Source organism: Narcine bancroftii, chromosome 4 (assembly GCF_036971445.1).
Source record: "Narcine bancroftii isolate sNarBan1 chromosome 4, sNarBan1.hap1, whole genome shotgun sequence".
Lineage (NCBI taxonomy): Eukaryota > Metazoa > Chordata > Chondrichthyes > Torpediniformes > Narcinidae > Narcine > Narcine bancroftii.
Genome location: NC_091472.1, coordinates 114477418 through 114496443, shown reverse-complemented (window position 1 = coordinate 114496443; position 19026 = coordinate 114477418). Strand labels below are relative to the sequence as shown.

The 19026-nt window shown below is 36.8% G+C and overlaps 1 protein-coding gene across 25 annotated transcripts in view; it reads right to left on the bottom strand.

Moving 5' to 3' along the window:
- The window catches only part of plcb4a (phospholipase C, beta 4a), a 628445-nt gene that overhangs the window by 57798 nt on the left and 551621 nt on the right, over positions 1-19026 (bottom strand). For all 25 annotated transcript variants that reach the window (XM_069932452.1, XM_069932447.1, XM_069932454.1 and 22 more), the window contains one exon: positions 4377-4552. In XM_069932452.1, coding sequence (XP_069788553.1) covers positions 4377-4552 — 176 coding nt within the window. The remainder of the gene's footprint in view (positions 1-4376; positions 4553-19026) is intronic.

Sequence of the window (19026 nt, the reverse complement as noted above, 5' to 3'; positions counted from 1 at the left end):
TCGTGCAGTGAACTGAATGACAAACATCTAAGAATAAGGGTTAGATTATTATGGATGTAGGCAACTAACTAATGTAGAGTCACTCTTATATAAACAAAATTAGTAATATATTCAAACTGCTAATTTAAAAATTGAATCAGAAATCGTTCCTTCCAATTTCATTTTTTGTAAGAACCAACAGTATTTTACAATTAAAGGTTATTTCCAGACTACATTATTGTAATGTTATTCCTGTTTCATAGGTTTTACATCAATGTAGGTCTGCACAGAACAGATTTTCCTTAAACAAGTTAATAGTAATGATGGGGTTCTTGCATTTCCAATACACTATAGAAAGATTTGAAGGAAAATGGGCAGATGGAGTTCAAACCGGATAAGTGATGCATTTTGGATGGTCAAACCAGAAGGATGAGTACAGGGTAAATGGTCAGTTACTTAAAAGTGCAGATGTGGGTTCCAAATCCATACATCTCTCAAGATTGTCGTGCAAGTTGATAGGCTAGTTAAGAAGGTCTATGGGATATTGGGCTTCATTAATAGGGGATTGAGTTCAAGGGTCAAGAGGCGATGTTGCAACTCTACAAATCTCTGGTGAGACCACAAGTACCATAATAGTATTGTGTTCAGTTCTGGTCACCTCATTATAGGAAGGATGTGGAAGCCATGGAGAGGGTGCAGAGGAGATTTACCAGGATGTTGCATGAATTGGAAAATAAGTCTTATGAGGCAAGGTTACCAGAACTGGGACTTTTCTCTTTGAGTGAAGAAGGATAGGCAGAGACTTAACAGAGATTCTAAGTGGACAGCCAGTGTCTTTCTCCCAGGGCAGGAATAGTATCACAAGGGGACACCTCTTCCTTTGATGGTTCAGAATAATCCTGTTTTCTTCTATCAAGATTTGAGTCAAGAAATTATGTTTCAACGATGCGAATTTAATTCTGTGAAAGAACAGTTGTCGAAAAAAAGACATAAGGCAACATTTAGGTATTCAGCGGTACTGAAGATTTTTTAGAATGGAAATTAGCCAAAGTTCTTTGACAATCCTAAAGAGGTTATGGACTTTGCTCAGTCTCTATCAATCATGTAGTTTCAGGAACGATGTAGTCCTTCAAGGTCTCCAAAGAGAGTAGAGATGTATGGTGGGATCCAGATTTTTAAAAGAAATGGAAGCAATGGTGACCGAAGTGGTAACGTTGATTTAAAAAAATAAATCTTTTATCTTTTTTTTGAGAAGAGTTTAAATAGTTTAAATAATGATGATAGTTTAATGAAATGGGAGTTGGGAGAGGGAACTGGGTGGGCACTAGTTTCCAGAAGTCATCAGCTACCTGTGAGTTATCTCACACCCAATATTTTTGGGGAGTTACCGCTTTGGGCGGTTTAAACAGGAGGAGGTAGTTGTGACCTCTGACCTGTTTTTTTTTTCTTTTTAATTTTTGGGTTAAGAAGTGAAGGTTTTTTTAATTATTTCTTTTTAATAAATAATTTTTTTTTAACTCTTTGTTTTCTGATTGTAATTGAGAGGGAATTAGGAGGGTTTTTTTCTCTCCTTTTTTTTCTCTTTTTTTGGGTTTTTTTTTCTCTTTTTTCTTTCTTTTTTAAGAGGATGATGTCACAGAAGATAATAAGGCAAAAATTGAGGATGTTGAATTAGATGAAGAAGAAGATGAGGGGAAAGGTGATAAGAAGAAAAAGAAGAGTTTAATAAAATTAAGTTAATTTCGATAGAGAATTTTGAAGATGTTATAAATGAAGAATATGGAGAATTTTATAAGAGTTTGAACTTTTTTTTCTTTTTTTATATAAGGGGAGGGGAAGGGAATAAAAAGTTTATCTGATTGTTTTTCTAAGGGATGTTTTTGTTCTCTCGATGAATTATAAAGGAAACTTGGTATTAATGGAAATTCTGTATTTATGTATTATTAATTATGATTTTTTTGTATAACAGATATGTGGTTGATATATGATTTTAATATTTGAACTTAGTTTTAAAGTGGATTTCATTTGATAAATACATGTATTATGTTTGATTTAAATATATGTTTAAGGGTATTATTTTAGTATTGACATTTTTTTGTTAGTAATTTTTTTTGATAAGTTTTATCCTTTTTTTGTAAATGGGGTTTTTTCTATTTTATTTACAATATTGTTAATTAATTCTTCACTCTTTATTTTGGGGAGGAGGGTTGGACTAATTTTAAATCAGATGATTAATGTTGTGTTATAATTATTGGGGGGGTTAATTTGTGTAGTTTAATGATGTAGTATTCTAATTTTTATTATCTTATTTTTTTTTATTTCTTTAAATGTAATTTTTATTTTATTCACGTCATAAAATTTTAAATAAAGTTTAAAAAAAAACAACAAAAAAAAACAAGGGGACACCTCTACAAAGTGAAGGGAGAGAAGTTTAGGGGAGACATCAGGGTTTGTTTTTTTACACAGAGCGTTGTGTGTGCGTGGAATGCCTTGCCAAGCATGGTGGTGGAGGCTGAAACATTTAGGAGACTCTTTGACAGGAACATTGATGGAAGAATAATAGAGGGCTATGAGGTAGGGAGGATTTAGTACTTTTTTGAAAAGGAATATATGGGTCAGCACTACGTTGAGGGCTGAAGGGCCTGTACTGTGCTGCAGTGTTTCTATCATTTGGAATGTTGCTCCAGGAAAGACCTTCCTGAATGGTGAATTTCACTTTATTCTGTGCACCACTCATAAAGAGGATCACAAAATTGGCCACATATTGAAACAAAACTGTGCTGGCTATTTTACACTGAGCTGACAGGATTATTTGGGTTCGTGCACCTTGTACACCTCCTGATGCATTGATGTACTGCCACACACATAGAAATCCTGTTCTCAATGAGAATTCTTGCACAGTGGAAAAAATATAAAAAGAGATTTTGTGTCCTCACTTACAGGTGGAAAGGCTCACAGAGCGTATTTTACATGGAGACCTCAATTCTTGACACAAAATGCCATTCATCAGGAAGTTTCGCAGCATGCAGGTGAAAAAGTAACTGAAGCAGGAATTTTTTCATGCATGCTATTCCCAGTGCAGATGGAAAATGTAGTGGGGTCATTATAGGTTATCTGTGGAGAATTGCAAAGTGGTCACTTTGATTGCATTGGGAGTTATAATTTGGAACATTTTCTATCCTTCATAGTGATTTTTCGAAGTTTGTGTTTCCTTCCTCACTCAGCTGGGAGGTGAGGCGAGGGATGCTGACTTGGGTCAGCCAACTGGCTGTCATCATGATCCTCCTGCTCTTGTTGATCTTCAAGCTTCTCTTCATGAACAAACTAACCAAAGCTGCATTTGGATTTTAAAATGAATGCTACATTTCCCAAATACTGAAGTTACAGGACTTCCTTCTGATGACCTGGCTAATCTCTAACCCTACATTACATTTTATTGGCAGTTAGATTGCAAAAGGAGGAATTACTTTGTGAATTAAAGTGAATAACATGTCCTATCAGTATAAATTGCTTTTGACTAATTGGTAGGATTGGCCCAAAATGGAAAGATTTATCTTCCATTTGATCTGCCCATAATGTAAGAGAGTTTACAAGGTCAGTACCATTTGTATTTTGGAAACGGCAGTCAAAGACTCAAATCAACGTACTCTAAGACTCCCAGCAAATTGGAGTTAGAGACAACAGAACCTGCAACATGCGTTAGACCCTTGCTGCAACATTGAGGCATCCGATAAGTTCCTACTGCAGCATTTCTAGGAGATGGCACTTACAGTAAAAAAAAATAATCTCATCAAATTTGTAGCCAGTAGAAAGTAAAAACTTCATTACCTGTATTTGTTCTAAAGCCGCACATCATGCTCTGGTGCTCCAAACCAGCATACATCATTACATATAGCTGTCTACATTTTGCTCAGTTAATGCTCTCATCAACCAAGCAGCTTTAACATTAACTTCTCTGGTTTCTATTAGCCCTCTCTTCCCTATCCCTCTGTCTTCTTTCCTTCAGCTCTCTACCCCCTTCCCTCTCCATTCACAGAGCTATTCCCCCCTCCCCTTGTTTGCTTGTGTTCCCTCCCTCCCTTTTCCACCTAATACCTCCTGTCCCTGGGTCTGTACTCCACTCCTGTCCTTCTCACTAATTTGTTTGGGCACCTGCCAACATTTTGCTCATACCTTGATGATGGGCTCAAGCTTGAAACGCTGGTGATATAAAGAACCCTTTGAGTTTCTCCAGCATTGGATTTTTACATAGACCAGTACCTGGTATGGAGGCAGTTCTGGCTGCTGCTGTCATTAAGAGTACTGATTAAACAATTCAGGTAGTACAGCAAGCTTCCATGGATTGGAGTGCAGTCATGAGAAACTTTCAGCCGAGATGGTTTGACCTTGGAACATACCTGTCATGAATAAGTTTGAGATGCTGACTTTGTTGCTCATGCACACTTATAAGCAGTTTCTTTAACAAATCACATTGCTGGCTCAAGTGAAGATCCCGAAGCTCCTGTTCTTCTTCACAATGTACATTTAACATTTCTGACCACTCTTTGGTTTGTTGAGTAACAATCTCTTTCACCTGTTGAAAGGAGGAAATGTCATGGATCACATACCATTGCGATTGAAACAGAGACACAGGAATAATGTGACACCTGCCAAAAGCATGGGTTCACACCATATTCACCAGATGTAATGCTTTGTGTTTGGGAGAATCATTAAAATTGCTAGTTGCAGATTTTAAAATAAAGCAGAGATAAAAATCACTATTTTATACCCATTTTTCACATAGCAACATTTCCGAAGCACATTGATGAAGTGCAGGGAGGGGAGTGAACAGTAAGAGGAACATTCACAACTAAAACATAAGATTGCAAAGAACAGGTGGCCATCTTGTGCTGAGCAGTGGATAACCAATGATTTTTTCATGAATTGTCAGCACAAATAGACTGTTAGCACCTAAAACAAATTTGGCCCTCGGGAACTAAACACGCCACATTGTCGCATTTACTTGTTCGTCACTATCTCCTAAATTCAGTTCCATTGAAATCAGTGCATTGCTGCTCGCACGAGACAGTGCTAACGGCAGAACTGGAATTTCCCTCTCAAACTGTATGGGCTGATCAAACGGGAAACCAGATTTATACGAAGACTGGTTTAGCGTCTTGTTGGGGAAAAGTCAATGTGGAATAAAAATCAAGAAATCCACTCCTCCTCCCCGATAAAGAGATAACTTGCATTTAGTTACAGACTCCCACAGCATGGAAACAATCTTCTCATCTCAACTTGCCAAAGCTGACCAGAATGCCCACCAACACATCCCACACGCCTGTCATTTGGCTCACGTCTCTCTCTAAACCCATTTTATTCATGTATCCATCCAATTTTTTCTTAAACATTGCAATAATACATGCCTAAACCACCTCCTCCGGTAACCCATTCCATGTACCTATCACCTTTTGTGTAAAAAAGGTTACCCTCATGTTCCTGTTAAATCTCTTGCCCCATCTTTTTAAACGTCTGTTTACTAATTCCCCTACTCGGTGCAAAAGACTATGGCTTTTATTTACCTGATCTATTTCTCTCGTGATTTTGTATACCTTTATGTGATCATCCCTCATCCTCCTGCACTCCCAAGAATAAAGCCCTAGCCTGTTCAACTTCTTGCTCTACTCAGCACCCCCCCCACCCCCCGGCTCCTCGCAAATCTTTTCTGCACCCTCTCCAGCTTGACCACATCTTCCCTGCAGCTTGGATCAAATCTGGACAATACTCCAAATGGGGCCTCACCAATGTTTTGTATACCTCCCAACTTCTATACCCAATACTCTAAATGATAAAGGACAACGTAAAAGCCTTATGACCACCCTCTCTACTTGTGACACCACTTTCAAGGTATTATATCCCTGTGCTCTTAGACTACTCTGCTTTACAATACTCCCCATATCTCCACCATTCACTGTAGGTCTACCCATGTTAGACCTCCACAGCCTTATTATTAGTAAACAACACTATTTTCTTAAATCAGAATTTTCAAGGTACCAACTGCTAACATTTGTTCATGTGTGTGGAAAATCATCTTATATTTTCTTTAATTTTTTTTAAATTTAGAGATATAGCATGATAACAGGGCCTTCTGTCCCACGAGCCTGTGATGCCCAAATTTACTCATGTGATCAATTGGACAACTAACCCTATATGTCTTTAAAACATGGGAGGAAAGAGGAGAATTCAAAGGAAACCCACATAGTCATTGGGAGAACAAAAAAATTCATTTCAGATAGCAGTGGATTAGAATCTGGGTCACTGGCGCTATAATAGCGTTACACTAACTGCTACGCTCACCATCGCTTTGATTCGTTGATTTATAAATATGTCTCTTGCATGTAATTCCTATAGTTCTTGCTGTTTTTGGATTTTCCCAGATCTCTTTTCACCTACATATGTTAATAGTTAAAACAGCTAAATCTCCATACATTTATATTTTTCAGATATCCATCAGTGGTATTATTAATGCTTATTTGGAAATGTGACTCTTTAGATCAATCAATAAGTTTAAAACACCTCCTTTAATGCAGTGCTGATTTCTATGAACTACATGGCATGAACTACATGGCATGGTAAATTATCAGTCTCAATTTTCTATGAACTACATGGCATGAACTACATGGCATGGTAAATTATCAGTCTCAATTTTCTATGAACTACATGGCATGAACTACATGGCATGGTAAATTATCAGTCTCAATTTTCTATGAACTACATGGCATGAACTACATGGCATGGTAAATTATCAGTCTCAATTTTCTATGAACTACATGGCATGAACTACATGGCATGGTAAATTATCAGTCTCAATTTTCTATGAACTACATGGCATGAACTACATGGCATGGTAAATTATCAATCTCAATTTTCTATGAACTACATGGCATGAACTACATGGCATGGTAAATTATCAGTCTCAATTTTCTATGAACTACATGGCATGAACTACATGGCATGGTAAATTATCAATCTCAATTTTCTATGAACTACATGGCATGAACTACATGGCATGGTAAATTATCAATCTCAATTTTCTATGAACTACATGGCATGAACTACATGGCATGGTAAATTATCAGTCTCAATTTTCTATGAACTACATGGCATGAACTACATGGCATGGTAAATTATCAGTCTCAATTTTCTATGAAATACATGGCATGAACTACATGGCATGGTAAATTATCAGTCTCAATTTTCTATGAACTACATGGCATGAACTACATGGCATGGTAAATTATAAGTCTCAATTTTCTATGAACTACATGGCATGAACTACATGGCATGGTAAATTATCAATCTCAATTTTCTATGAACTACATGGCATGAACTACATGGCATGGTAAATTATCAGTCTCAATTTTCTATGAACTACATGGCATGAACTACATGGCATGGTAAATTATCAATCTCAATTTTCTATGAACTACATGGCATGAACTACATGGCATGGTAAATTATCAATCTCAATTTTCTATGAACTACATGGCATGAACTACATGGCATGGTAAATTATCAGTCTCAATTTTCTATGAACTACATGGCATGAACTACATGACATGGTAAATTATCAGTCTCAATTTTCTATGAACTACATGGCATGAACTACATGGCATGGTAAATTATCAGTCTCAATTTTCTATGAACTACATGGCATGAACTACATGGCATGGTAAATTATCAATCTCAATTTTCTATGAACTACATGGCATGAACTACATGGCATGGTAAATTATCAGTCTCAATTTTCTATGAACTACATGGCATGAACTACATGGCATGGTAAATTATCAATCTCAATTTTCTATGAACTACATGGCATGAACTACATGGCATGGTAAATTATCAATCTCAATTTTCTATGAACTACATGGCATGAACTACATGGCATGGTAAATTATCAATCTCAATTTTCTATGAACTACATGGCATGAACTACATGGCATGGTAAATTATCAGTCTCAATTTTCTATGAACTACATGGCATGAACTACATGGCATGGTAAATTATCAGTCTCAATTTTCTATGAACTACATGGCATGAACTACATGGCATGGTAAATTATCAGTCTCAATTTTCTATGAACTACATGGCATGAACTACATGGCATGGTAAATTATCAGTCTCAATTTTCTATGAACTACATGGCATGAACTACATGGCATGGTAAATTATCAATCTCAATTTTCTATGAACTACATGGCATGAACTACATGGCATGGTAAATTATCAGTCTCAATTTTCTATGAACTACATGGCATGAACTACATGGCATGGTAAATTATCAATCTCAATTTTCTATGAACTACATGGCATGAACTACATGGCATGGTAAATTATCAATCTCAATTTTCTATGAACTACATGGCATGAACTACATGGCATGGTAAATTATCAGTCTCAATTTTCTATGAACTACATGGCATGAACTACATGGCATGGTAAATTATCAGTCTCAATTTTCTATGAACTACATGGCATGAACTACATGGCATGGTAAATTATCAGTCTCAATTTTCTATGAACTACATGGCATGAACTACATGGCATGGTAAATTATCAGTCTCAATTTTCTATGAACTACATGGCATGAACTACATGGCATGGTAAATTATCAGTCTCAATTTTCTATGAACTACATGGCATGAACTACATGGCATGGTAAATTATCAGTCTCAATTTTCTATGAACTACATGGCATGAACTACATGGCATGGTAAATTATCAATCTCAATTTTCTATGAACTACATGGCATGAACTACATGGCATGGTAAATTATCAGTCTCAATTTTCTATGAACTACATGGCATGAACTACATGGCATGGTAAATTATCAATCTCAATTTTCTATGAACTACATGGCATGAACTACATGGCATGGTAAATTATCAATCTCAATTTTCTATGAACTACATGGCATGAACTACATGGCATGGTAAATTATCAGTCTCAATTTTCTATGAACTACATGGCATGAACTACATGGCATGGTAAATTATCAATCTCAATTTTCTATGAACTACATGGCATGAACTACATGGCATGGTAAATTATCAGTCTCAATTTTCTATGAACTACATGGCATGAACTACATGGCATGGTAAATTATCAGTCTCAATTTTCTATGAACTACATGGCATGAACTACATGGCATGGTAAATTATCAATCTCAATTTTCTATGAACTACATGGCATGAACTACATGGCATGGTAAATTATCAGTCTCAATTTTCTATGAACTACATGGCATGAACTACATGGCATGGTAAATTATCAGTCTCAATTTTCTATGAACTACATGGCATGAACTACATGGCATGGTAAATTATCAGTCTCAATTTTCTATGAACTACATGGCATGGTAAATTATCAGTCTCAATTTTCTATGAACTACATGGCATGAACTACATGGCATGGTAAATTATCAGTCTCAATTTTCTATGAACTACATGGCATGGTAAATTATCAATCTCAATTTTCTATGAACTACATGGCATGAACTACATGGCATGGTAAATTATCAGTTTCAATTTTCTATGAACTACATGGCATGAACTACATGGCATGGTAAATTATCAGTCTCAATTTTCTATGAACTACATGGCATGAACTACATGGCATGGTAAATTATCAGTCTCAATTTTCTATGAACTACATGGCATGAACTACATGGCATGGTAAATTATCAGTCTCAATTTTCTATGAACTACATGGCATGAACTACATGGCATGGTAAATTATCAGTCTCAATTTTCTATGAACTACATGGCATGAACTACATGGCATGGTAAATTATCAGTCTCAATTTTCTATGAACTACATGGCATGAACTACATGGCATGGTAAATTATCAGTCTCAATTTTCTATGAACTACATGGCATGAACTACATGGCATGGTAAATTATCAGTCTCAATTTTCTATGAACTACATGGCATGAACTACATGGCATGGTAAATTATCAGTCTCAATTTTCTATGAACTACATGGCATGAACTACATGGCATGGTAAATTATCAATCTCAATTTTCTATGAACTACATGGCATGAACTACATGGCATGGTAAATTATCAGTCTCAATTTTCTATGAACTACATGGCATGAACTACATGGCATGGTAAATTATCAATCTCAATTTTCTATGAACTACATGGCATGAACTACATGGCATGGTAAATTATCAATCTCAATTTTCTATAAACTACATGGCATGAACTACATGGCATGGTAAATTATCAGTCTCAATTTTCTATGAACTACATGGCATGAACTACATGGCATGGTAAATTATCAGTCTCAATTTTCTATGAACTACATGGCATGAACTACATGGCATGGTAAATTATCAGTCTCAATTTTCTATGAACTACATGGCATGAACTACATGGCATGGTAAATTATCAGTCTCAATTTTCTATGAACTACATGGCATGAACTACATGGCATGGTAAATTATCAGTCTCAATTTTCTATGAACTACATGGCATGAACTACATGGCATGGTAAATTATCAGTCTCAATTTTCTATGAACTACATGGCATGAACTACATGGCATGGTAAATTATCAATCTCAATTTTCTATGAACTACATGGCATGAACTACATGGCATGGTAAATTATCAGTCTCAATTTTCTATGAACTACATGGCATGAACTACATGGCATGGTAAATTATCAATCTCAATTTTCTATGAACTACATGGCATGAACTACATGGCATGGTAAATTATCAATCTCAATTTTCTATGAACTACATGGCATGAACTACATGGCATGGTAAATTATCAGTCTCAATTTTCTATGAACTACATGGCATGAACTACATGGCATGGTAAATTATCAATCTCAATTTTCTATGAACTACATGGCATGAACTACATGGCATGGTAAATTATCAGTCTCAATTTTCTATGAACTACATGGCATGAACTACATGGCATGGTAAATTATCAGTCTCAATTTTCTATGAACTACATGGCATGAACTACATGGCATGGTAAATTATCAATCTCAATTTTCTATGAACTACATGGCATGAACTACATGGCATGGTAAATTATCAGTCTCAATTTTCTATGAACTACATGGCATGAACTACATGGCATGGTAAATTATCAGTCTCAATTTTCTATGAACTACATGGCATGAACTACATGGCATGGTAAATTATCAGTCTCAATTTTCTATGAACTACATGGCATGGTAAATTATCAGTCTCAATTTTCTATGAACTACATGGCATGAACTACATGGCATGGTAAATTATCAGTCTCAATTTTCTATGAACTACATGGCATGAACTACATGGCATGGTAAATTATCAATCTCAATTTTCTATGAACTACATGGCATGAACTACATGGCATGGTAAATTATCAGTCTCAATTTTCTATGAACTACATGGCATGAACTACATGGCATGGTAAATTATCAGTCTCAATTTTCTATGAACTACATGGCATGAACTACATGGCATGGTAAATTATCAATCTCAATTTTCTATGAACTACATGGCATGAACTACATGGCATGGTAAATTATCAGTCTCAATTTTCTATGAACTACATGGCATGAACTACATGGCATGGTAAATTATCAGTCTCAATTTTCTATGAACTACATGGCATGAACTACATGGCATGGTAAATTATCAGTCTCAATTTTCTATGAACTACATGGCATGAACTACATGGCATGGTAAATTATCAATCTCAATTTTCTATGAACTACATGGCATGAACTACATGGCATGGTAAATTATCAGTCTCAATTTTCTATGAACTACATGGCATGAACTACATGGCATGGTAAATTATCAGTCTCAATTTTCTATGAACTACATGGCATGAACTACATGGCATGGTAAATTATCAGTCTCAATTTTCTATGAACTACATGGCATGAACTACATGGCATGGTAAATTATCAGTCTCAATTTTCTATGAACTACATGGCATGAACTACATGGCATGGTAAATTATCAGTCTCAATTTTCTATGAACTACATGGCATGAACTACATGGCATGGTAAATTATCAGTCTCAATTTTCTATGAACTACATGGCATGAACTACATGGCATGGTAAATTATCAATCTCAATTTTCTATGAACTACATGGCATGAACTACATGGCATGGTAAATTATCAGTCTCAATTTTCTATGAACTACATGGCATGAACTACATGGCATGGTAAATTATCAATCTCAATTTTCTATGAACTACATGGCATGAACTACATGGCATGGTAAATTATCAATCTCAATTTTCTATGAACTACATGGCATGAACTACATGGCATGGTAAATTATCAGTCTCAATTTTCTATGAACTACATGGCATGAACTACATGGCATGGTAAATTATCAATCTCAATTTTCTATGAACTACATGGCATGAACTACATGGCATGGTAAATTATCAGTCTCAATTTTCTATGAACTACATGGCATGAACTACATGGCATGGTAAATTATCAGTCTCAATTTTCTATGAACTACATGGCATGAACTACATGGCATGGTAAATTATCAATCTCAATTTTCTATGAACTACATGGCATGAACTACATGGCATGGTAAATTATCAGTCTCAATTTTCTATGAACTACATGGCATGAACTACATGGCATGGTAAATTATCAGTCTCAATTTTCTATGAACTACATGGCATGAACTACATGGCATGGTAAATTATCAGTCTCAATTTTCTATGAACTACATGGCATGAACTACATGGCATGGTAAATTATCAGTCTCAATTTTCTATGAACTACATGGCATGAACTACATGGCATGGTAAATTATCAGTCTCAATTTTCTATGAACTACATGGCATGAACTACATGGCATGGTAAATTATCAGTCTCAATTTTCTATGAACTACATGGCATGAACTACATGGCATGGTAAATTATCAATCTCAATTTTCTATGAACTACATGGCATGAACTACATGGCATGGTAAATTATCAGTCTCAATTTTCTATGAACTACATGGCATGAACTACATGGCATGGTAAATTATCAGTCTCAATTTTCTATGAACTACATGGCATGAACTACATGGCATGGTAAATTATCAGTCTCAATTTTCTATGAACTACATGGCATGAACTACATGGCATGGTAAATTATCAATCTCAATTTTCTATGAACTACATGGCATGAACTACATGGCATGGTAAATTATCAGTCTCAATTTTCTATGAACTACATGGCATGAACTACATGGCATGGTAAATTATCAGTCTCAATTTTCTATGAACTACATGGCATGAACTACATGGCATGGTAAATTATCAGTCTCAATTTTCTATGAACTACATGGCATGAACTACATGGCATGGTAAATTATCAGTCTCAATTTTCTATGAACTACATGGCATGAACTACATGGCATGGTAAATTATCAGTCTCAATTTTCTATGAACTACATGGCATGAACTACATGGCATGGTAAATTATCAGTCTCAATTTTCTATGAACTACATGGCATGAACTACATGGCATGGTAAATTATCAGTCTCAATTTTCTATGAACTACATGGCATGAACTACATGGCATGGTAAATTATCAGTCTCAATTTTCTATGAACTACATGGCATGAACTACATGGCATGGTAAATTATCAGTCTCAATTTTCTATGAACTACATGGCATGAACTACATGGCATGGTAAATTATCAGTCTCAATTTTCTATGAACTACATGGCATGAACTACATGGCATGGTAAATTATCAGTCTCAATTTTCTATGAACTACATGGCATGAACTACATGGCATGGTAAATTATCAGTCTCAATTTTCTATGAACTACATGGCATGAACTACATGGCATGGTAAATTATCAGTCTCAATTTTCTATGAACTACATGGCATGAACTACATGGCATGGTAAATTATCAGTCTCAATTTTCTATGAACTACATGGCATGAACTACATGGCATGGTAAATTATCAGTCTCAATTTTCTATGAACTACATGGCATGAACTACATGGCATGGTAAATTATCAGTCTCAATTTTCTATGAACTACATGGCATGAACTACATGGCATGGTAAATTATCAGTCTCAATTTTCTATGAACTACATGGCATGAACTACATGGCATGGTAAATTATCAGTCTCAATTTTCTATGAACTACATGGCATGAACTACATGGCATGGTAAATTATCAATCTCAATTTTCTATGAACTACATGGCATGAACTACATGGCATGGTAAATTATCAGTCTCAATTTTCTATGAACTACATGGCATGAACTACATGGCATGGTAAATTATCAATCTCAATTTTCTATGAACTACATGGCATGAACTACATGGCATGGTAAATTATCAGTCTCAATTTTCTATGAACTACATGGCATGAACTACATGGCATGGTAAATTATCAGTCTCAATTTTCTATGAACTACATGGCATGAACTACATGGCATGGTAAATTATCAATCTCAATTTTCTGTTCCAGAACTGGAAAGTGGAGTCTAGATTCTGTAGATGACAATATTAATCATTAATTTGTCATATCATGCCACTGTTAAGTGCTTTCTTATCCATGAAGTAAATGTAATAATGGGCTTAAATGACTACCAACTGGTGGCTTTGATATCCACCATCACAGAGCTTTGAGAGGCTGGTAATGGCTCACATCAGCTCCAGCCTCCCAGCCAGCCTTCACCCTCTTCAATTTGCCTCTTGGCCAAATATATCCATGGCAGATGCCATCTCCCTTGCTCTCCACTTGAAGACCTGGATGCCAAGCGCCTATGTTAGAGTAGACTACCTTCAATACCATGTCCCCATCAAACTCCAGAGACTCCATCTCTTGCTGCCCAGGAAAGGTAGCCATCACACTGAATGACCCATCTTACCATTGACATTTACTTCTCCCTCCTTCCACCTGGGAGAAGGCTTAAGAGTGTGAACACAATGTTTGGAGGGCTATCAGCCAAACACAGGAACTAGTGTGGTTGGGACATTTTGCTCAGCATTGGCAAGTATGACGCTATAACAGGGTTACTATGGAAAGTTTTTTTTCCCCCCCACAGCCATCAGGCTCCTGATGAACACCATAATTGTGCATTGACACTGCTCTTGCTTGGTACTTTATGATCTTCTTGGTCATTGTAATCCTGTACTCAGTAAGTTGTATGAATATTAGAGGTAACCTGCTGGTCTGTATGGAGATGAACCCTTCTCAATATTTTATGTCTAATGTGACAAATAAATTTAAACAATACACTAATACAAATGAATAAATCTAATACCTTCACATAATAAAACACTATGATGTTCTCATCATCAAAAGATAAATACATTGTTGGAATAACTATAAAGGAATCAAACTGCACTAATTGATCTGTAAATAAAAAAGTTTGACCAAGCATTTTGAATACCTGTTCATTTTGATCATTGTTTTACATACATGCCTGTAGTAACACCTATGAAAGTGGGTGGCAACACTGTACCTCTTCTTAGGAAATGAGATAGGGCAAATGACTGAATTGATAGTGGGGAGGACTTAGTTCATTAGTTTTCAAATAGTTATGGAGATAGATGGACTGATCTGCAAATTAAAAGTCTTTAATTGGGACTAGATTGATTTTGGGGCAATTAGACAGGAACTTACAGAAGTTGATTTGGAGACAATGTTGAAAGTAAAAACGCAATGCTCCAGAGACTCAGCAGGTCAAATAGTGCACTTTATATAGCAAAAGATAGAGATACATAACCAACGTTTCGGGCTTGAGCCCTTCATCTAGGTATGAGCAAAATGTAAGCAGGTGCCTACCTTGATGAAGGGCTCAAGCCCAAAACAATGGTTATGTATTTTTTGTCTTTGCTATACTGTATTTGACCTACATTTCTCCAGCATTGGGTTTTTACTTCAATCAGAGTGTCTGCAGTCCTTCGTGTTTTACTCTGGATCAGAATGTTTACAAGTAAAAGAATGGGTGGAAAATGGGATGTTTATAAAGGTGAGGTCATGGGGGTTGTATTATAGACTGCCCAATAGTTAATGAGAATTGGAGGAGCAAATCAGTAAAGAGATTGCAGACAACTGCAGGGAACATAAGGTTGTGATAGTCGGAGATTTTAATTTTCCACATTGACTGGGACTCCCATACTGTAAAAGGGCTGGATGGCTTGGAGTTTGACAAATGTGTTTAGGAAAGGAATAGATGTACCAACTAAAAAGAGTACAATACTGGATCTCCAATTAGGGAATGAGACAGGACAAGTGACAAAAGTATGTGTGGGGGAACATACTGGGTCCAGTGATCATAATGTCATTAGTTTGAAGTTAATTATGGAGAAGGATAGGTCTGGGCCTCGGGTTGAGATTATAAATTGGAGGAAGGCCAATTTTGAGGAAATGAGAAAGGATCTAGAATGTGTGGATTGTGATACGTTGTGTTCAGGCAAGAATGTGCGAGGTAAGTGGGGGACCTTCAAAGGTGAAATTTTGAGTGTACAGAGTTTGTATGTCCCTGTCAGGATGAAAGGTGAAGTTAACAGGCATAGGAAATCTTGGTTTTAGAGGGATAATGGGGGACCTGGTTTGGAAGAAGGGAGGTCTATAGCAACATGGAGCAAATGAGATTCTTGAGGAGTATACAAATAGAAGAAAAATCTCATGTAAGAAATTAAGATGGCCAAAAGAAGACATGAGGTTGCTTTGGCAGACAATGTGAAAGAACATCCTAAGGGTTTCTATAGGTATACTAAGAGCAAAAGGATAGTTAGTGACAAAATTGATCCTCTTGAAGATCAGAGCCAAAAGAGATGGGGAGATCTTAAATGCTTTTTGCTTTCATCAGTATTCACTCAGGACACAGGCACAGAGTTGAGGGAAGTAAGAAAAACAAGCAGTGAGATCATGTAACCTACGCAGATTAGAGAAGAGGAAGTGCTTGCTGACTTAAAGCAAACAAGGGTGGATAAATACTCAGGACCTGACTAGATAGTCCCTCAGACCTTGAGGGAGGCTAGTGTAGAAATTGCAAGGGGTCTGGCAGAATTTAAAAAAATGTCCTTAGCCATGGATGTGGTGCCAGAGGAATGGAGGGTAGCTCACATTGTTCCATTGTTTAAAAAAAGGCTCCAAAAGTAGCCCTGGAAACAATAGGCCAGTTAGCCTGACATCAGTAGTTTTTAAGTTATTGGAATGTGTTCTAAGAGATCAGATATATAATTATTTTGAAAGCCAGGAACTGATTAGGAATAGTCAAAATGGCTTTGTGCACAGTAGGTCATGTTTAACCAATCCACCATCACGTGGATAGAATTGGCATATTGGCCCTCATAAGTCAACGTGTTGAGTGTAGGAACTGGGATGCTATGGTAAAGTTGTACAAGACATGGTGAGACCAAATTTGGACTATTGTGTGCAGTTTTCGTCACTTAACTACAGGCAAGATATCAATAAGATAGAAAGAGTGCAGAGAAGATTTTCTACAATGTTGCCTGGACTTTATGAAATGAGTGACAGAGAAAGGTTAAACAAGTTAGGACTTTAGTCCCTGGGCCTGGAGCGTAGAAGAATGAGTGGAGATTTGATAGAGGTATTTAAAATTATGAGAGGGTTAAACAGAATAAATGTTGATAGGTTTTTTCCACTGAGGGTAGGTAACATACAAACTAGAAGGCATGGATTAAGGGGAAAAAGTTTAGGGGGAAAATGAGGGGGAACTTCTCCACACAGAGAGTGGCGAAAGTGAGGAAAGAGCTGAAGTGGTGAATGCAGGCACAATTTTAACATTTAAGAAGAATTTGGACAGATACATGAATTGAAGAGGTATGGAGGGCTATGGACTGGGTGCAGGTCAGTGGGACTAGTCAAAAGCAAATGGTTTGGCATAGACCAGAAGCGCCGAAGGGGCCTGTTTCTGTGCTGTAATGTTCTATGATGAGATAGTAAGAGTTCAAGCGCAGCATGTTCCCATTAAGAGTGAAAGTCAAGGCTAGCACATTTAAGGAATCCAGATTGACAAGGTATACTGAGGCTCTGGTCAGGAAAAAGGAGAAGGATTAAATCAGATTTAAGAAGTCTAGATCAAAGCCTCCCTTGAAAAGTACATGAAGTGTAGGAGTATGCTTAAGAGAGAAATTAAGATGGTAAAAAGAGGATATGAGATGGAGCTGGGGCAGGATAAAGGAACATCCCAAGAAATTCTGCAGGTATATTAAGAATGAAATGGTTGCGAGAGAGGGATTCGGTCCCATCAAAGATAAACATGGCTGTCTTTATGTGGAGCCACAAGAGATTTGAATGAATATTTTTTTATCAGTGTAGAAGATCATGGAAGTTCAGGATTTAAGGAAATGAGTTGCAACAAAGTAAGTACTTGAGGAACTTATGAACTCCAACTTGGCAGCATTAGAGCATATTAATGTGGATAAATTCCCAGGACCTGATGGAGCACATCCTTGCATCTGTGGTAACCTCAGGAAGAAATCGCTGAGTCCCCTGCTGAGGTATTTAGCCTTGAGTAAAGTGCTGGAAGACTGAAACTTGGCTAATATGCTGCCATTTAAAAAGGGCAGCAAGAACAAGCCAGGGAAATATAAGCCAATGACTGATGCCAGTAATCGGAAAATTGCTGAATGGGATACTGGGGACAGTCGTGGACTGATTGGAGATAGTCAGCATGGGGGAATGCATGAACCTGGTAAAAGTCTTTTGAAGAGGGACTGAAAAGATTGATGAGGGCAGGGTTATATCCCTGGACTTCAGCAAGGCCTTTAGCAAGGATCCATGTGGCAGTTTAGTCTTGAAGGTTGAATCAAATGGGATCCAAGATCAGCTAGCCTGTTGGATTCAAATCCGGCTTCATGGAAGGAGTCACAATGGAAGGATTTTATTTTGATTGGAATCCTGATGTGCCTCAGGGGACTGTACAGGGTCCACTGTTGATTTCCAGTTTCTGCTAACCTGCTCTCCCCTTCCCCCTTCCTCCTTCCCTTGATTGCTGCTGTCCCCTCCCTCCCTTCT